Source organism: Dipodomys spectabilis, unplaced genomic scaffold (genome assembly GCF_019054845.1).
Source record: "Dipodomys spectabilis isolate Male_0828 unplaced genomic scaffold, ASM1905484v1 ptg000054l, whole genome shotgun sequence".
Classification (NCBI taxonomy): domain Eukaryota; kingdom Metazoa; phylum Chordata; class Mammalia; order Rodentia; family Heteromyidae; genus Dipodomys; species Dipodomys spectabilis.
The window spans coordinates 19,868,917-19,890,938 of record NW_024870731.1 but is presented as its reverse complement, the minus strand read 5'-3'; the positions used below and the strand labels follow the sequence as shown (position 1 = coordinate 19,890,938).

Here is a 22,022-nt window from a genome sequence, read left to right as displayed (position 1 = left end):
ATCTGAGGATTGTGGTTTAAAGCCAGACATGGCAGGAAAGTCTATGATACTCCTATCTCTAAAAAAGTCAGAAGTAGAGTTTGTGGCTCAAGTAGTAGAGCACTAGCCTTGAGCAAAAGAAACCCAGGGACAGCACCCAGACAGCGTCCAGGATAGCCACAACAACAGTAACAACAATAATAATGTTTTTAGTGTATCTACTTAAAATAGTTCTCCATAGTTACAGACAGTTGATATCTTGGTCATTTAAAGTAGCAGTGATATTATTTGTCAATTTATGTACCTGTTTCCTATGCTCACTTATAGTCCTCTCAAACAGGAATACATTCATTCATTCATTCATTCATTCATTGCAGTACTGGAGCTTGAACTCAGGGCTTAGATGCTATCCCTTAGTATTTTTGCTCAAGGCTTATACTATACCTCTGAACCACAACTCTACTTCCAGAAATACATTTCTTTATCTCAATTTAATTCAATAAATATTTGTTGGGCACTTGTTAGCTGCAAGGCACTCTTCTTGAAACTGGTAATTTGGAAATTACATATAAATATATACAAATATAAAAATATGTGTTCCTCTGGACTCACAGTCTAGCCGAAGGAAAGCTATGGAAGGCAAACTGAGCCCTAGTCTTAGAAACCTGGGGATACTAAATAAAGCTGTAGATGTCTATGCCCTACACTCAGGATCCTAATTCACTAAATTTGAAGTGAAGGTTCAGGAACTGGTATAAATACAGTATACCTTACAACATGACCAAGAGGGATTTATCTTTGATATGAAAAACTAGTTCAACTTACAAAAATCAATTAATGTAACATTTGAGAGAATGAAAATTAAAAATCACATAATTATCTCAATAGATGCAGAAAAACCATTTAACAAAATTCAATATTTGTTCATGATAGAAAGCAAACTAGAAAGAGAAGAAAGTTACTTGAACATAAACAGGTTATATATGAGAAAAACCACAGCTGACATCAAGCTGAAAGCTTCTCCCCTAGGATCAAGAACAAGGCAAGGGTGCTCAGTCCTGCTACTTTTGTTCAACCTAATAATGGCAATGAAAAGAAACAAAACAAAAGATACCAAATTAGATTAGAGGAAGCCAATTTCCTCTTGCTTGCAGTTGACATTATTTTTCCTATTAGGGAAACCCTGATAATTCCATAAAAGAATTATTAAAACTAACAAACAAAATCAGTGAAATTATAGAATACAAAACAACACACTAACATCTATTGTTTGACAACAAACCATTTGAAAAGGAAATTAGGAAAATTATTTACAATAATACCAAAAAATAAAACATAGGAATAAATTTAAAACTAAGTAAATACAAGACTTGTACACATAAAATGACAAAAATAATGAATAAACTAAGGAAGACAGAAGCATGGAAAGCCACCCCTATTCATAGGTTAGAAAATTCAGTATTGTTTTATTTTTGTCGGTCGTGGGGCTTGAACTCTGGGCTTGTGCACTAGCCCTCAGCTTTTCAGCTCAAGGCGAACCCTCTACCACTTGAGCCATAGCACCATTTCCAGTTTTCTGGTGGTTTATTGGAAATAAGAGTCTCATGGACTTTCCTGCCCAAGCTGGCTTTGAACCTCGATTCTCAGATCTCAGCCTCCTGAGATCTGAGCTAGGATTACAGGCATGAGCCACCGGTGCCTGCAGATTCAATATTCTTGAAATGCCTAAAACTACCAAAAATATTGTGCAGATTCAGCACACTATCAAAATCTCAATGACAATTTTTTATAGAGATTAAAAAAGTTTAACTCCAAGAGTCAGATGAAATTACAGGGGGCCCAAAATAGACATATCAGTGATGAGAAAAAACTGGGGCATTATACTTTCTTTTTTTGGGGGGGGGGGCAGTCGTGGGGCCTGAACTTGGGCCTGGGCGCTGTCCCTCAGCTCTTCAGCTCAAAGCTATCACTCTACCACTTGAGCCACAGCACCACTTCCAGCTTTTTTCTTTTTGCTTATGTGGTGCTGGGCCTCAGGCATGCAATATAAGCGCTCTACCACTGAGCCACCTTCCCAGCCCTGGCACTTTCTGATTTCACAATATGTTATAAAACTAAAGACAGACATAAAATAGACCAGTGGAATAGAGAGGCTAGAAATCAATTTACACATGTAAGGTCAGTTTGGTGCCAAGAGTACACAATGGGAAAGAATAGCCTCTTCAGCAGTTTTGGGAAAATTGGGTTTCCACATGTAAAAGAGTGTAGTTGTTGTTTTACTATGTAAGATTGTTGAGTTCTTTGTTTATTCTAGACCTTAATCTTTATCTGATGACTAGCTATGAGTTGTCTTTTTATACTGGTAATTGTTTCCTTTGATGTGCAGAAGCTTTTTAGTTTGAAGCAATCAAACTTGGTGATTCTTTTTCTTATTTCTTGGATGTTTAGAAAATAATAGCCTATACTTAAATATTTTCCAGTTTTTCCTATGTTTCTCTGTAATAATTTCAAAGTTTCAGATCTTATATTCAGGGACCTTTGATCTATTTTAGATTGGCTTTTGTACAGGATGAGAGACAGATTTCTGTATGTAGTTTTGCAGTTTCTCCAGTATAATTTGTTGAAGAGGCTATCTTTTCTCCAATATGTATTTTGACTTTTTAAATTAATGATCAAATGGCTGTAGCTGTATGGGTTTACTTTTTGAGATTCCATGCTAATCAATTGCTGGGTGAGGTGTATACACTTGTACCAGCACAAAAGGAAGTACCAATACTCAAATGGCAAAGTTATTCTAAGAAATAATAATGTCCTGAGTTCAAATTCCAGTACCTCAAAATAGGCTGTCAGGGAGGCAGACAAAAGGGAGCCTTCAAACACTATTTGTAAGAAGTAAATTCATGAAATCTCTGAAATCAGTATGCAGGTTCATCAAAAAGCTAAAAATGGATCTAATGACTTTTTCATACCACTCTTTGGGCACACATCTGAAAGCATGCAAATAAAAATACAAAATTACTGCACATCCATGTTTATCAAAGTTTTTTTTTTTTATTTTTATTTTTATTTAATTTTATTTGTGAACATACTGTACAGAGGAGTTACAGTTACATGGGCAGGATAATGTGTACATTTCTTACCAAGCATTGCAGCCTCCTCCTTTGTTTACCCTTCACATCCCTTCCCAGCCTCCCCCCTTCCCCCCGCATGTTTATCAAAGTTTTTTGTAACTAAGTTAAGAATCATCCAGTGAATGCTTAAATAAAATATTGCATATATGCACAATGAAGCACTATGCAAAAAGCTATAAAAAGAATGAAATCATGAAATTTGCAGGAATTGTATAGATTTTAAGATCATCATATTGAGTGAATATTGCATTTTTTGCTTATATGTGAAATGTTATAATAATAACAATAATGAAAGTGAGTCATGAATGTAAATTAAGGACTATCAGAGAAGAATCAGTGGAGGGGAGGAGGAGGAGAAGAGAAGGGTACCAGAAAAAGAAGAGATTTGAAATATATTACATATATATGTATGAAGATAGCATAATGAAACTAATCAAATATTGTTTGAAAAAGAAAGGGGGAGGGAGAGGGATAGGAGACTATACAGGAGGAGATGAACTTGTTCAAAGCACACTGTACATATTTATGAAATTAGTACAGTGCAACTCCCTTAAACTTTTAATGATAACATCTTCCCTCCAAAAATGAAATTCGATTCTTATACGCAGTTCAAAATAGGTTAGACCTTAGTGTAAGAACTATTTAAAACTCCTAGAAGAAAACATACAGGCATAGCTTGATGACATTTCTTGGGCAGTAGTTTCATATCAATGACACCAAAAGCCTAGGCAACAAAACCAAAAATATCCAAGTGAGACTATATATAACTGCATGATAAAGGAAACAACAGAGCCTTGAATTCCAGCTTTTGAGAGGCAGAGGTCAGTAGGAACATGGTTCAAGGCCAATGGGGAGGTGGGGAGGGTCAAAGCACAGTGTTTTGTGCCTGTCCTTGTCACTATTTGGGGAGCATGCATAGGATGGTTTTGGTCCTGGCTGTCCTGGGCAAAGAATGAGCTTCTATTTAAAAGTAATGTGAGCAAAATGGCTGGAGATGTGGCTACAGTATAGACAGCATGCTTAGTAAGCATAAGGCTCTGAACTCAGTTCCTAGTATCATGAAAATGAAATAAAATCAGTGAAGCAGATACAGTCCTAGATGTGGTACCTGTCATCCCACCAATATGGGAGGCATTAGGTAAGAGAACTGTGGTCTGAGGCTTAGTTCATGCAAAAATGTAAAATTCTGCCTGAAAAAAAGTAAAATAAAATAAAAAACAAAGTCTCAGAGGTTTAGCCTAGCAAGCACAAGGCTTTGAACTCAAAATCCCAGTACTACAAATAACACTATATATATGTATATATATATACACACACACACATATATATATATTTCCATCCAAACATAAATACTTAAGGTTTTATATATGTATAGTATTTCAAGATACATTACTTAGAAAGGTATAATATGCTGTGTTTGTAAACTTTTTTTACTGAGACTGTCTGTCTATGTTACTGGAGTAGCCGTAAATTTCTGGGGTCATAAGGGTCTCCCTTTCTCACTGTTTAAAACAACTGAGACGAGATTCTTGTGATACCATGTCCAGCTTACATTCTAATAAAACAAATAAACTGGACATAATGAAGTGTACCTGTAATCCTAGTCAGTCTAGAGAATGAAGCAGGAGGATCACCTGGGCCTGAAGGCCAGCCTGAACAACAGAGTGAGACCCTGAAAAAAATTTTAAAATAAAATGTTTAAAGAATAGGGGCTGGGAAGGTGGCTCAGTGGTAGAGTGCTTGCCTTGCATGCATGAGGCCCTCGGTTCGATTCCTCAGCACCACATAAGCAGAAAAAGCTGGAAGTGGGGCTGAGGCTCAAGTATCCCTTAGCTGAAGAGCTGAGGGACAGCACCCAGGCCCAGAGTTCCCCACGACCGACCCCCTCTCCTAAAAATTTTAAGAGAGAATGCAAGGTATAAGTTCAATGTTTTTGAATTTGGACAAATTTGCTTTATGGCCTAAAATGTGGTCTATTTTGGAAAATGTTCCATGTGCTGCTGAGAAAAACATGTATTCTGATGCTGTTGGGTGAAATATTTAGTAGATGTCTATTAAATCTAGTTGATCTATGCAGTTGTTTAGATCTGTGGTTTCTCTGTTGAGTTTTTGCTGATTTTAACAGTGAATTCCTAGATATTATGAGTAATATTTTTAATAAAATGATGTTTCAATTTAATAAAGTTTGTTATAAAGTTTTTTGGCTTTGAAGATTTGAACTAAGTGATAAGATGAATTTTGTGTGTGTGTGTGCTGTGCCCTGAACTTTTGGGGCTTAAACTCAGGGCCTGGGTGATGTCCTCAGCTTTTTTGCTAAAGGCTAGCACTCTATCACCTGATCCATAGCTGCACTTTGGGCCTTTTTGGTGGTTAATTGGAGATAGAGTCTCATGAACTTTCCTGCCCAGGCTGGCTTCAAATTATAGTTCCCAGATCTCATCTTCCTGAGTATCTAAAATTTCAGGTATGAAATCCAAGTACCATGTACCAGTGCCTGGTACATGAATTTTTTTTTATAACATATCTTTTTTAACATTATTTTTATAACATGTCTTTTTAAAATAGTTATTTATAGAAACTCATGGTGATATAATCTTGTTATATAAAGATTGTTCAATCTATGAGCTTTCTTTTTTTATTAATAAGTTTTTTTATTGTGAAAATACTGTACAGAGGGGTTACAATTACATGAGCAAGGTAATGAGTACATTTCTTATCAAGCATTGTTGCCTCCTCTTTTGTTTCCCCTTACCATCCCTGCCCTCCCATCTTCCCCTCCCCCCCACCAAAGTTGTAAAGTTCATTTTTTGACATAGTATCTTGTACATTTCATTGTTGCAATGGGTCCACCTGTATCCCTATTTAAACAAGTTGTTTTTTTTCCCTTCCCCTCCCCAAATTATACCAACATCTAATACAGGGGAAACGGGTTATACTGTGGGGGAGGGACATACAAAGCAACAAAAAATATCACCTTAAAAATGATCCTTAACAGAAAGAACAGTGCTGGAGGAATATCAATACCAAATTTCAAACTCCACTACAAAGCCATAGTAATGAAAACAGCTTGATACTGGCACAAGAACAGACCTCAGGGCCAATGGACTAGAATTGAAAACCAAGAAATGAACCCATAGACCTAGAGCCATCTAATCTTCAGTAAGGGAGCTAAAAAAATAGAATGGAAGAAAGACAGTCTTTTCAGTAAATGGTGCTGGCAAAATTGGTTAATCACTTGTAGAAAACTAAAGCTAGATCCTTATATATCACCCTGCACCAGAATCAACTCCAAATGGATCAAAGAACTTGGAGTCAAAGCAGACACTCTGAAAACATTACAGGATAGAATAGGAGAAACCCTAGGTCTCCTTGGCACAGGCCAAAATTTTTTTAATAGAGACACAGAAAAACAACAAATCAAAGAAAGGTTGGACAAATGGGATTGCATGAAATTGCAGAGCTTCTGCATGGCAAAGGACATAACTAGCATGATCATAGAAAGCCCACGGATTGGAGATCTTCACTAGCTATACAATGGACAAGGGTCTCATATCTAAAATATACCTGGAACTCAAAAAATTAAATCCCCCAACAACAAATTCTCAAAGAAACAACTGCCCAATAAATAAGCGGGCTAAAGACTTACAGAGCAACTTCTCTGAAGAGGAAAGAAGGATGGCCAATAGACACATGAAGAAATGCTCAACCTCCCTATCCATAAAAGAAATAAAAATCAAAACAACATTGAGATACCACTTCACCCCAGTTGGAATGGTTATAATCAAGAACTCTAATAACAACAGATGCTGGAGGGGATGTGGCCAAAAGGGAACCTTACTGTATTGTTGGTGGGAATGTAAACTTGTTCAACCACTTTGGAAAGTAGTATGGAGGTTCCTCAAAAGACTACACATAGAGCTCCCCTATGACCCAGCAATCCCACTTTTGAGCATTTACCCAAATGATCACAAACAAGACCACACTAAAGTTACCAGCACAACTATGTTTATTGCAGCATTATTTACCATAGTAAGATACGGAACCAACCCAGATGCCCCTCAGTAGATGAATGGATCAAGAAAATATGGTATATATACACAATGGAATTCTATGCCTCCATCAGAAAGAATGACATTGCCCCATTTGTTAGGAAATGGAAAGACTTGGAAAAAATTATATTAAGTGAAGTAAGCCAGGCCCAAAGAAACATAGGTCCCATGGTTTCCCTTATTTGCAATTACCAGTATATGTCTGAGACAAGCAGAAACGGTCACATAAATTACCAGTATATGTCTGAGAACAAGCAGAAATGGTCACATAAGTTGATGTTAGGTGAAATGAACCCCAAGATAAGCATTCAAATGTTTTTTTCTTTCTTGCGATTGTATCTAATAAGATGATTTCGTTGTTGCTTTGTATGTCCCTCCCCCACAGTATAACCCCTGCATTGCAACAATGAGATGTACAAGATGTTATGTTGAAAAATGAACTTTACAACTTTGGTGGAGTGGGGGCGGGGGAGGGGGGGAGAAGGGGGAGATCCGGTCATGGGCCGGAGGAGATGGGAAGGGATGGTAAGGGGAAACAAAGGAGGAGGCAACAATGCTTGATAAGAAATGTACTCATTACCTTGCCCATGTAATTGTAACCCCACTGTATGGTATTTTCACAATAAAAAAATTACCTTATTAATATGTTAGAAACAATTGCAAGAAAGAAAAAACATGGTTCCCTTATTTGCAATAACTAGTATATGTCTGAGACAAGCAGAAAACGTCAGATAAGTTGATGTTAGTTGAAATGAACCCTAGGATAAGGACTCAAATTATTTTTCTTTCTTGCAATTGAATCTATGGGCTTTCTATTTATCTTGCTAGCTATGTCCTTTGCCATGCAGAAGCTCTGCAATTTAATGCAGTCCTATTTGTCCAACATTTCTTTGATTTGTTGTGTTTCTGGGTCTTTATTAAGAAAATTTCAACCTGTATCAAGGAGCCCTAGAGTTTCTCCAATTCCTTCCTGTAATGTTTTCAAGGTATCTGCTTTTACCTTGAGGTCTTTGATTCATTTGGAATTGATTCTGGTGCCGGGTGATATATAAGGATCTAACTTTAGTTTTCTACAAGTGTTTAATCAATTTTGCCTGCACCGTTTGTTGAAGAGACTTTCTTTCTTTATCCTGTTTTTTGGCTCCCTTATTGAAGATTAGTTGGCCATAAGTCTGTGAGTTCATTTCTGTGTCTTCAGTCCTATTCCATTGATCCTCAGGCCTGTTCTTGTGCCACTATCAAGCAGTTTTGATTACTATGGCTCTGTAGTAGAGTTTGAAGTTTGGTATTGTTATTCCTCCAGCATTGTTCTTTCTGTTAAGGATTGGTTTTGCTATTCAAGGTCTTTTATTATTATTCCATATGAATTTTTGGACTGCTTCCTCTATTTCATTACAATATGATGGGATATTGATGGGTATTGCATTGAATTTGAAGATAGCCTTTTCCAGTATTGCCATTTTCACAATGTTAATCCTCCCAATCTAGGATCATGGGAGGTTCTTCTACTTCCTTAGTTCTTCTTTAATTTCTTTTTTCAGGTTTTTAAAGTTTTCATCATAGAGGTCCTCCACGTCTTTGGTTAAGTTAATTCCTGTGTATTTTATTTTCATTGAGGCTATTACAAAAGGAGTTGCTTTCCTGATTTCAGCCTCCCTCTTCTCATATTGGCATAGAGAAAAGCCAATGAGTTTTGGGGACTGACTATCTATCTATCTATCTATCTATCTATCTATCTATCTATCGTAAAGATACTGTACAGAGGGGTTCCAGTTACATGAGTAAGGTAATGAGTACATTTGCTATCGAGCATTGTTACTCCTTCCTTTGTTTTTCCCCTACCACCACTTACCTCCCCATGCCTCCCCCCTGAAGTGTAAAGTTCATTTTCAACATAGTATCTTGTGCATCTCATTGTTACAATGGGTCAGCCTGTATTCTTATTTCAGCATTTTGTTATTTCCCTTCCCCTCCCCAAATTAGAAAAATGGATTTATAAGATACAGGGTACCAAAATCAAATACAGTGAAAACAGGTGTTATACCATGGGGGAAGAACATACAAAAGAAACAAAAGAAATCACATAGCACATTGTAAGTACATTAAAAACAACAGCAACAAAGAAGAAATCGCTTGTGTCACTATTTTGGGGTTCATTTTATACCCTACTACTTTGCCAAAGTTTTGGATCAGCTCAAGTAACTTGGGGGTGGAGTCTATGGGGTTCTTTAAATACAGGATCATGTCTTCTGCAAAGAGGAAGAGTTTTACTTCATCTTTCCTTATTTGGATCCCCTTCATGTTTGCATCTTGCTTAATTGCTCTAGCTAAGAATTCTAATACTTTATTGAAGAGGAATGGAGAGAGCAGACATTTTTGTCTTGTTCCTGAATTTAGAACAAATGGCTTTAGCTTTTTGTCATTAAGTACAATGCTAGCTGTAGGCTTTTCATACACAGCCTTTATTATATTTAGGAATATTCCATGGATTCCTACTTTGTCCAGAGCTTTCATCATAAAAGGATGTTGGATCTTGTCAAATGCTTTTTCTGCATCTATTGAGATAATCATGTGTTCTTGTCCTTGCTCCTATTGATGTGATTAATAGCATTAATTGACTTGCATATATCAACCAGCTTTGCATCCCTGGAATGAATCCTGTTTGATAATGGTGTATAATTTTTTTGATGAGTTGTTGAAGTTGATTGGCCAGAATTTTGTTGAAAATTTTGTTTTGCATCGATGTTCATCAAAGAAATGGGTTTATAGTTTTCTTTGATGAGTCCCTATCTGGTTTTGGGATGAGGGTTATACTGGGTTCATAGAATGAGTCTGGGAGAAAATCTTTACTAGCCATATATCAGACAAGAGCTTCATATTAAAATATACTTAGAACTCAAAAAATTGAATCTTCCAAAAACAAATCCTCAAAGAAACAACCACCCTATTAATAAGTGGGCTAAAGACTTAGAGTCTTCTCTGAAGAGGAAAGAAGAATGGCCAATAGACACATGAAGAGATGCACAACATCTCTGGCCATAAAATAAATGTAAATCAAAACAACACTGAGATTCCACCTCACCCCAGTTAGGAAGGCCATTATCAAAAAATCTAATAACAACATATGCTGGAGGGGATGTGGCCAACAGGGAACCTTACTGTACTGTTGGTGGGCGTGTAAACTTGCTCAACACTGGAAAGCAGTGTGAAGGTTCCTCAAAAGACTACACATAAAGTTCCCCTATGACCCAGCAATTCCACTTCTAGGCATTTACCCAAATGACCACAAACAAGGTCATACTAAAGCTACCAGCACATCCATGTTCATTGCAGCATTATTTACCATAGCTAAGATATGGAACCAATCCAGATACCTCTCAATAGATGAATGGATCAAGAAAATGTGATATGTATGTATGTTCACACACACACACATATAATGGAATTCTTTACTTCCATCAGAAAAAATGACATTGTTCCATTCGTGAGGACTTGGAAAAAAATCGTATTAAGTGAAATAAGCCAGACCCAAAGAAACAGATTCCATGTTTTCCCTCATTTGTAATCATTAGTATATATCTTAGAATAGTCATAGAAGAGGATGACAAGAGCTCAATAGTTATGTACGTATCATGGTATAAAATGATGTTAAGCAAAATGAACTCCAAGATATGGAAAAAAGAGGTTTTTCTTTGTTGTTGTTGTTTTTAATGTACTACGCAATTTCATTTTTCTCTTGTGGTTTTTTCTTTTGTGTTTTTTCCCCCTATGGTTTATCCTCTATTGTCACTGTATTTGATTTTGGTACCCTGGGTATTGTGTATATATATATATATATATATATATATATATATATATATGTATGTATATATATATGTATATATATGTGTGTATATATATATATATATATATATATATATTTATCTGAATTAAGGAAGGGAAGGGGAACAACAAAATGGTGAGACAAAAGTCAAGAGTGAAACATGCAACAGTGACACTCACAAGATATTATGTTGGAAATGAACTGTACAATGTGGGTGGGGGGAAGTGAGAGAGAAATGAGGGAGGGGGTAACAAGTTTGACAAGAAATGTACTCACTATCTTATATATCTAACTCTAACTCCTCTGTATGCTACCTTTACAATAAAATTAAAAATTTAAAAATAAAGATTGTTCATTTCTTTTCATTTTATTGATGGTAATCTTACCAGAATTTTTGTTGTTTTTGTTTAACTTTTACACTACAGGCATGGGAGAAGTTGCTGTTTGGAGTTTGTTTTTTTCATGCTCTTGTGCAAGAGAGAAAGAAATTTGGTCCTCTTGGTTGGAATATTCCATATGGATTTAATGAATCAGATTTACGTATCAGTATCCGACAACTACAGGTAAACTTGGAAAGGAGTAACATTTATGACAGAGAACTATTAACCAGCCCATAGACTATGATTACTTAATAGTTTTTATACCAAAGTTTCCATTTAAAAATTGTGACATTATTTTATAGAAGTTATTGACATACAGCTTATATAATATACAGCTTAATAATACAGCATTTGCCTAGTGTATAAGGCCTTGGGATTGACCCCCAGAACAGAAGAAGAGGAAAAGGAGGAGGAGAAGGAGGAGGAGGAGGAGGAGGAGGGAGAGGGGGAGGGGGAGGGGGAGGGGGAGGGGGAGGAGGAAGAGAAGGAGGAGGAGGAGGAGGAGGAGGAGGAGGAGGATCATTAATGTTTTATCAACTTTTAAAAATGAGTTGAAGCCTTAACTGAAATAATCCCATTAATTTGAAAATGCTAATACAGTCATTGAAATTGGTACTTATTTTTGTTTTAAATATTGGTTTTTAAGACCAATGTTGTTAGTAGAAGCTGGAACAATGTTCTGCTAAAACCATCATACGGCCTATAATCAGTCAACTGGAAATTCATCATCTAGCTAGGCTCCAGTATCCAGTCTCATCAGCCTTCCTAACCTGGTCATCAAAATACAGGCACCATGTAGTCTCATGTTTCATACTCTAGAAAATAGGAATAAAAGAGGAGATCCATCTGTAAGTCATCTTCACTTAATATACCAGTAGGAGCTTCTCTTCAAAACGCAAACCAGGAAACTGATGGCCAGGTGTATAAAAAAACTCTATTTTTTGTATATGCCACAGATTTAACATTACATTCTCTTGGGATCTCCTCATTCAGTTTTGGCTAATGTGGGGACCAAGTTGAACATACTTTTGCCTTTCCCCAAAAGGGAAGAAAATTTCCTCTTTTTATAAGTAATTTACTCTCTGCAAAGATGGTTTTCTCTCTTTTTGGTCCCCCTCTCATAGCTCTTGCAATGGCTGAACTAAGTCTTGGGCCTTATTTTACCATGACTCTGGAGAATATAGAAAATATTTTCTAAGCCATATACCATTTCTACTATAATTCCTGCTGTTATAGCTAAACTACAGGGACAGACAAAGCTCTCAGCCAATAATATAACATGGTAATGCACATACTACCCCAAATTCCTGTATATTGGGGATAAAGAACTGGAAGAAATAAATTCAGGCCTCCACATAACTGCATTTTTTAGCTCCATGTCATCTTTTGTATTGTCATTGGGAAATGAATAAGAATATGCAAGTATGCAAGTAGTTTTTCCATTACTTTTATTACGAGGAAGGACTAAGGAATCTAGAAACACCATGTGTTGCCTATCACTCAAACTGTATGAACAAAGCTCAGGTGCTAAGTTTTTTTAATATTTTTTTTTATTGTAAAGATGCTGTATAGAGGGGTTACAGTTGCATGAGTAAGGTAATGAGTACGTTTCCTATGGAGCATTGTTACCCTTTCCTTTGATTTTCCCCTACCATTCCTTCCCTCCCTACCTCCCCAACTCCTCCCTCCTCAACCCTGAAGTTGTAAAGTTCATTTTCAACATAGTGTCTTGTACATCTTATTGTTACAATGGGTCAACCTGTATCCTTATTTCAGCATTTTGTTATTTTCCTTTCCCTCCCCAAATTAGAAAAATGTATATACAAGATGCAGGGCACCAGAATCAAATACAGTGAAAACAGGGGTTATACCATAGGGGAAGAACATACAAAAGAAACAAAAAAAACCCACATAGTACATTATAAGTACATTGAAAACAACAGCAACAAAGATAAAACCTTTTGTGTCCCTATCTTGGGGTTCATTTTGCTTTGCATCATCTTATATGGTCATATGTACGTAGCTTTTGTCAGGTTCTAAGTTTTTAAAAATTGTTTTTATCACATCATGAAAGGTGCCTAAGCCAGGCACCATGATACTAGCTTGGCACTTACGGCATTGAGGGCTGTGGGAAGCTGTCTTGTCCATTGATTAATGACATCCCAGGTCTATACCCAATAGATACTAGAAGTATTTCACATCTCTCCACTGTTGTGACTAACTAAATCATGTCCAGATACTACTAAATATCTTCCAGAGACAAAATTGACCCCAGATAAATTTATCCAGATTTATATTAAAAAGTCTTGGTCATTTCTATTTCTTTCTCATTAAAGGAAACACGCACATATGTGTGTACATATACATGTATGTATGTGTATATATATATACACACATATATGTATAATCAAAATCGGTAGATGCTAGCAATTTAAAATAAAACATCAAATCCCAGATACCCAATGACAACCTATAACATTAATGCTTTCAATCTCTCTTAAGTGTAGTAGATAGCTAATACCATGAAAATTAGGTGAAAGAATTCTTTAAGATTCTTCTTTTTCCTTTGTTTCAGTTATTTATAAATGAATATGATACAATTCCATTTGAAGCTATCTCTTACCTTACTGGAGAATGTAATTATGGTGGAAGAGTAACAGATGATTGGGACAGGCGCCTCCTGTTAACCATGCTGGCTGACTTTTACAATCCACACATAATCGAACACCCTCATTATAAGTTTTCTCCCAGTGGAAACTATTTTGCACCTCCCAGAGGAACTTATGAGGAATACATTGAATTCATCAAGGTAACTTATAACACTGAAAATAAGGTTATATTTATGTGTGATTTTTCTAAGAGCAATGTTGAAATATTCCCCTCTAATGTATATTTTTAGTTAAGTATGGCTGTGTTCAACTTTCAGTGTCTTTTTTTCTAGTAATTACTGAAAATGGAAAAGTGATGCTTCTATTATTTGATATTTGGTTTGATTTTTAGCTCTTTTTTATCTACAGATGCCTGCTTTATGACCCAATGTTTTCTAGGGGATAAAAAACAAGAACTTCCCTGTATCCTCTTACATTACTGGCTGGAGCCTATAAATTAAGGTGTTTTTATAAAAAACAAATTATGGGGGAGGTAAAGAGACACCAAAATCGAGTGACATAGAGTGAAAAAATGCGGCAGTGGTACTCGGTAGAAACTATGATGAAAACTGTACAACTTGTGCGCAACTGGGAGAGAATGAAGAAAGCAGTGACATTGTCCAAAAAGAAATATACTCATTACTTAACACTAACTCTCTTGTACATTACCTTTATAACACCAATCTTTAAAAACCCAACAAGTTAACAGGAGAAAAAAAGAATACAATTTGTATTGATATTAAATTTTTATGTATACAAGGGCTTCACTAAAAAGTGAAAATCAAAAGAAGTGGTTGTATTTAGGAGTTTATAAACCATTATGGAAAACTTACTAAAGAAAAAAAAAAGATGGCTTGGGCTTCCAGGGAAAAATAAACTGTGATAAAGTAATTAGGAAAAATAGAGGGAAGGGGCTGGGAAGGTGGCTCAGTGGTAGAGCGCTTGCCTTGCATGCTCAAGGCCCTGGGTTCGATTCCTCAGCACCACATAAGCAGAAAAAAAAAAAAAGCCGGAAGTGGCGCTGTGGCTCAAGTGGTAGAGCGCTAGCCTTGAGCTGAAGAGCTGAGGGACAGCGCCCAGGCCCAGAGTTCAGGCCCCACGACCGGACCAAAAAAAAAAAAAATAGAGGGAAAACAGAAGACAAGGGCTATTTGAGTTTGAGGTGCCTGTGCACACTCTCCCCAGTGCTAGGAAGAGTAGTTCTCTCCATTTTGCTACAGGATGAAGGAGGGGGGCAGATTACGTTCTGCTGTTAGGTAGCTAAGGGAAGGGCAGAGAGCTTTCTGACTTTGTTGGTTTTAAATTGCATTCACTCAAAATAATTCTATGGTAAAGTGGCATGTTTTGGTGTGGCATATCTTGGTTCCTTTCTGTATCCAGCAAACATGTGATGCATACTTACGTTTTCTGGTAGAAACTTCCATTTACTCAAGAACCAGAGATATTTGGATTACACGAAAATGTTGACATTTCCAAAGATCTTCAACAAACAAAAACCCTTTTTGAGTCCTTACTCCTCACCCAGGGAGGCTCCAAACAGACAGGATCCTCAGGAAGTACTGACCAAATACTAATAGAAATTACTAAAGATATACAGAAAAAGGTAATGTTTATCATATAATAGATACAAAAATGTATTCATAGGACATTATGAAAATCCCACTTTCCAGAATTATGTCTGAGCAAGATACTTTACTTCTCTAAGCATTAGTTTCCAAATCTGGTAAGTGGTATATTAATGGTATATGAATATCAATTATATAAAGTTTTGTTTTGTTTTTGGTGGGTCATGGGGCCTGACCTCTGGGCCTGGGTACTATCCCTCAGATCTTCAGCTCAAGGCTAATGCTCTACCACTTGAGCCACAGTGCCACTTCTGGTTTTTTCTGCTTATGTGGTGGTGAGGAATTGAACCCAGGGCCTCATGCATGCAAGGCAAGCACTCTACCACTGAGCCATCTTCCCAGCCTCAATTATATAAGGCTTTGGGGACATTAAAGAGAGTACTAATTTAAAGTCGTTCCCAAGACGCCTGTTACACAATTCAGTTCTTTAGTAACTTCAGTTGTAGATGAGCTAGTGTACATATAATTTGTTTTCACTTCTAAATAAAAGGCAAAAGACTTACTTTTACAAGATGGACAGAATGTTATGAAGATGTTGGTTCAAGGAGAAAATGGCTTTTAATCTATAGTCTAGGAAGTGAGGAAATACAAGAAATAAGATTGGTGCCAAGTTAGCTTTCTGTTTTCATAATTCAGCCCAATGTACTTAACCCTATCAAGTAGAGAGAAATTTTCTCTATTGTCACCTTTCTTCAGAATTATTAGATGATTATGGTCCTAAGATCTTTACAACTCCTTTCCAAGGTAGAAGAAGCCTACATTTCAGTTTCAAGCATATTTACAGGGCAGAATCTGCTTCCTAGTCCACTTGCCTTTGAGAGCACACGCAGCACCACTACTTGATTCTTACCTTTCTTTGAGGTGGGCCTGTTCATCCTAACTTTGGCTATGGCTGCTGGAGAGCGGAAAAGAGAATCACTGTGCTTTTGCAAACCACTCCTGTGCTGCCACTTCTACCCTCTACTTCTCCTGACACTTGGCTCCACTCTGGTTGATCTCTGTAGGGAAAGGGTCTTGCCCTCATACAATGATGGCTCCTACAAGATCCTGGAAAGGATACTTGGAAGGGTACTTGGTCATATCTGGGGGAAGAGATGTGCTGAGCCAAAAGACCCTGGAGTTACACCAACCAGAGCATTCCTTTGTACCACCCTGGGACCATCACCTGCTGAGAGCCAGGGTAGATCACTGGTTGGGAAACTCATTTAGGAGAATGAATTAAGGTTTCTCAGGATTTGTTTAGCAGTCCCAAAGTCCCCATCCTCATTTCTCTAGCATTTCTGAGATTTCTCATAGAAATAACTCAGTGACCCTCTCTCTTGGGCCTGAACCCTTCTACATTTATAAGGCTAATTATTTGATAGGTAAGCTAAGCTACTTAGATCAGATTGATAGTTCATTAGAAACAAACAGTTTTGAGATGGTAAGTTTTTATCAGTGGATAGTAAGATCCAATTTACAGAAAGAAATCACGCAGCTATTCAGAAATACATAGCTTCTTTAAAGTGCTAGGCCATTAAGCACATGGGCCTTGGAATCAGAGACCTGTGGATTTAAACAGACTTGTATGTGTGCCATTGGGCCAGTTATTTAACCTCTTCCAACTTAAACATCTTTATCTATAAGATGGAAATAAAAATGACTACTTAATATTATATGGTAAAACTCATGTAAAGCATGGTGCCTGCCACATAGACAGACCCAAGTGTTAGCTATTATTGATATTATAGTTGAATGAAACTAATTATCCATTCTGGGAGTAATCTGTGGTCTTCAAAATCCATTATTTTAGCTCCCAGATGACTTTGACATTGAAACAGCACTATACAAGTATCCTGTGAGGTATGAAGAGAGCATGAATACTGTGTTAGTACAGGAAATGGAACGATTTAACAAGTAAGTACATCCACAGTGATTTAAAAGACAATTTGCTAAAGTTGATAAAATGAGACACTGGCAAAGAATTAAATATTTTTTAAAGATGAGCAAAACGTCTCATTTAGATTCCCCCCTTTAAAAATTTCCATGCTGTTTTGCCCAGAAGAGAGTATCTTTTACAATGCAAAAATGATGCTGGAAAAGAGAGCTATTCTCATTAAAACATTAATGATAACTTATTAATGATAATTTCACACTCATTTATTACTATTCTCTTCAAGAAGACAAACTGAGCATTATCTAGATCTAGGTGTAGTTATGCCTTTTGTCATTTTTCTGCTGCTGAACACACATATATCCCCCTCTTTATACTGAATCCAATGGGTTTCACCACATGATAATAAAACATTTGCTTTAAATTTTTATTGACTTTTCTGCAATTCAGTACTAGGTTAAGGAACATAGATTTGTTGTGCTCATGAATTTTCTGTAGTGCTTCCAAGTTTATTTTGGTTTCTTGACTTGTTGACATTTAAAAGTAAAGTATATTAAATACCATGTTACACCAATTAATTCAGTTTGCTGTTGTTATTGTCAGTATTTGGAGGGTTTGTGTGGTTGTTGAGTTTTTTGTTTTGTTTATGGTGCTAGGGATCATACAAAGGGCTTACTTGTATGTGAGGCAAGAGCTCTACTATTAAGCTACATCCCCAATTCTTAATTCAGTATTTTGTATACAAAGACAATTATTTATATATAATAGCATATTGTCTCTCATCCTCTCAGGCTTCTGTTCTCACACAGGTTTATTTATGATGTTTTTGATAGTTTGGGCCTAAATGGAAAACAAAGTATTTGCAAATGTGTAAATGTAAAACAAAAAATGTACATATTAGTACAGTATTTCCCCTTTCATTCATTGTGTAATATCTGTTTAACTTTTTCCACATTTTCACAAGATCTGTAATATTACTTACCTAATATTTTTCCCTAAATGAATCTCTGCTTAACCTATCTAGTGTGAGTCAATGTAACTCATATCAAACTTCCAATATCATTTTTTTATAAAGGATAAAAATCTAAAATTTATATGGAATCGTAAAAGGCTCATGAGAAAAAAATTAAACTGGAGGCACCACACTACTTGATTTCTAGCTATAGTCTAAAGTAACAGTAATTAAAACAGATATATCAAACAATAGAACAGAATAGAAAGCCCAGAAAGCAATCCCACACATCTATGGCCAATTGATCTTTGAGGTAAGTGTTAATAATATACAATGGAAATAAGACAGTCTCTTTGGTAAATGGTATTTGGAAAATTGAATACAAAACTCATTACATACATGCATACACACACATCAACTCTAAATAAATCAGAGACTTAAACATAAAATCTGAACCTATAAATTACTAAAAGAATTTGACTTTAGTTTGGGCAATGATATTTAAGATTTAATCCCTAAAAGCAAAAATAGACAAACAGGATTATCTAAAAATAAAAAGATTATTTATAGCAAAGAGAACCACAGAGTGAAGAAATACATTACAGAGTGAAGAAATAGATTACAGAATAGGAGAAAATATTTGCAAGTCATACATCAGATAAGGTAATAATATCAAATCAAGTGATGTATCACTTCACTCTGACTAAAATGGTGATTACTAAATAGTCAAAAGATAAGTTCTGGCAAGAATGTAGATTAAAGGGAACCTGCATACATGGCTGGTGGTAATGTAAGTTAGTATAATCATTATGGGAAACAGTATGGCATTTCCTCAAAAAACTAAAAATAGCGTTACCCATGATAATGCCATCCCACTTCTGCACATTTTCCCTAAGATTTGACATCATTATGTCAACTATGTCTCTGCTGTCTGTGTGCCAGCTGTGCTGTCTGCTGTCTATATGGCAACACTATTCACAATTGCCAAGTGTCAGTCCAGGAATAAATAGATAAAGAAAAAGTGGTGTGTACATATACACAGTGGAATTTTATTCAGCCCTTAAAAGAAGAAGAAATCCTATCATTTGTGACAACAAAGATGGAATGAGATAATATTATGCCAAATGAAATAAACTAGACACAAAAGCAAATACTAATTCTTCTTACTGAAACACATGTCTTAACATGGTAATTAGCATAGATTAGGTGATAGGGGAATGAAGAGATGATAGTTAGAGGGTACAAAGCCTCCATTAGAATGAACAAGTTTGATTATTAGCTATATTAGCATACCTAGGATATGCTAATATAGCTAATAACTGAGTGCTGTACATTTCAGTACAGTACTGAAAGTACTGAAAGTAAATTTCTAATGTTCTCACTGCAAAAAACATTAAATATCTTTAGTGATAGATATTTCAATTAATATAATCTTTCAGCATTATATTAAAAACCTTGATATTTCTTTGTAACCCATAAATATATACAAGTATACTTTATCAGTATATAATAATTTTCAAAATTAACCATGTTAAAAGCAATGATAACCAGCAAGTCAAAATATTTTGTATGCTAATACTATTATTCTATATTTTAAAATGTGTGTAGTATTTAAAGTTTTAAAATGTTTTTTCAAGAGAAGGAAAGGGTGATATTGTCTAAAAAGAAATGTGCTCTTTACCTGGCTTTTTTAATGTAACCCTTCTGTACATCACCCTCATAGTAACAATAAATTTTTTTAAAGAATAAGATAAAGTTTATTCAAATATAACTCAAAATCACTCCACATATCACCACCAGTGGGAGGTGAGTATACTTTGTTTTGTACTCTCATATGGTTGTGAGTGTGATTCTTGTGTTTCTCCTGGAAAAATGGTTGTATTGTTACTATGTATATATTGATAAGATAATTTCTTTCATTTTAGTTTAATTAAAACTATACGTAATACTCTACGAGACCTTGAAAAAGCTATCAAAGGTGTAGTTGTAATGGATTCTGCATTGGAGGCAATTGCTGGCAGCTTACTTATTGGAAAGGTTCCAGAAATGTGGGCCAAACGATCATACCCAAGTCTTAAGCCCCTGGGAAGTTACATCACAGATTTTCTAGGCAGATTGAACTTTTTGCAGGTAAAAGACTTTATGCATATAATGTTAATAATTGCCTGTATTCACATTAATGTCTCCGGTGAATGGGATATGGTTATCAAGTTCATCATAATCTAACAAAAAAATTCAAATACATTTCAAATATTGAGTTGAAAATATAACTTTTACTTTAATCAAACCCAAGCAATAAGTGACATGTATATTTATGTACTTGATCTTAGCAGAAAGGCCAAAAAGTCTTAACATTTTATTTTGAAAGTTTTAAGTTTGTGGTTTGTGGATCTCTGAGACAAGCTCAAGACCTGGGAAAACTCTGGTACTGTATAAGAGGAGACACGAGAGCCAGAGGAAGTGTGAGGGAGGAGAGCAAGAGGGGAGAGGAGGGGATTGAAGAGGACTACTTTGGGGCTAGATATGTAACTGAAAAGTCCTATCTTGAATGGAGACTAGCAGTCTCAGTCTTTAGTTCAGTCACTAAAGAAATATGCAAGATGATCAATCTGAACCAAACCATGTGTGATTAGGTGTATTTTGGCAGCATTTTCTGAGTGTACTGATTGGAGAGAGAAAAAACACAAGAAGACTGCATGCAGAAAGAAGACTATGAATTTTTGGAGGTTGCTCTAGGCATAGAGACAAGGGGATCAAAGGAGTTAACATACGAGGCTGTATTTAGACGGTGTATCAGATGTCTAAAGAAGGTAGCCTTTTTTTTTTTTTTTTGTCAGTCGTGGGGCCTGAACTCTGGGTCTGGGCGCTGTCCCTCAGCTCTTCAGCTCAAGGTTAGTGCTCTACCACTTGAGCCACAGAACCACTTCCGGCTTTTTTCTTTTTGTTTATGTGGTGCTGAGGAATCAAACCCAGGGCCTCATGCATGCAAGGCAAGCGCTCTACCGCTGAGCCACCTCCCCAGCCCAGACGGTAGCCTTTGAGTGGAGTACAATAATAAATCCTCAAATAATTTACACCTTTTTACACAAGATTTGAGCCTTTCAAACTGTGACTCATTCATACTAATACATTATTTTGAATTTCCAAGGAGAGTAACTAAAGGTGAAAGAGGTGGGAAGGTGGTTTGATGGCAGGGAAAGAATGTGATAAAAAGAAGGGGTGACACAGAAATCAGAATCAGAAATTGTGTGTAATGTGATGTTTGTATGCATACAAAGGTGGACATAATTTCTTTTTGTTTTTCCTCTATAGAACTGGTACGATTCAGGAAAACCCTGTGTGTTTTGGCTCTCGGGTTTCTTTTTTACCCAAGCCTTTTTAACTGGAGCTATGCAGAATTATGCCAGAAAATACACTATCCCTATTGATTTACTAGGATATGAATTTGAGGTACAGTAACTCCTTAAACTCAACAATAGATCTTACATTGAAGCCATGTATTTAAGCAAGAAAGATATGCAGAATTTATATATTACAGCCCATTATGAGCAATTATGCTTCT

At 36.1% G+C, this 22,022-nt stretch overlaps 1 protein-coding gene across 1 annotated transcript in view; it reads left to right on the top strand.

Moving 5' to 3' along the window:
• The window catches only part of Dnah12 (dynein axonemal heavy chain 12), a 159,757-nt gene that overhangs the window by 132,809 nt on the left and 4,926 nt on the right, over positions 1-22,022 (top strand). Inside the window, exons 66-71 of the mRNA XM_042679922.1 lie at positions 11,408-11,545; positions 13,938-14,171; positions 15,425-15,613; positions 17,428-17,531; positions 20,386-20,590; positions 21,773-21,910. Coding sequence (XP_042535856.1) covers positions 11,408-11,545; positions 13,938-14,171; positions 15,425-15,613; positions 17,428-17,531; positions 20,386-20,590; positions 21,773-21,910 — 1,008 coding nt within the window. The remainder of the gene's footprint in view (positions 1-11,407; positions 11,546-13,937; positions 14,172-15,424; positions 15,614-17,427; positions 17,532-20,385; positions 20,591-21,772; positions 21,911-22,022) is intronic.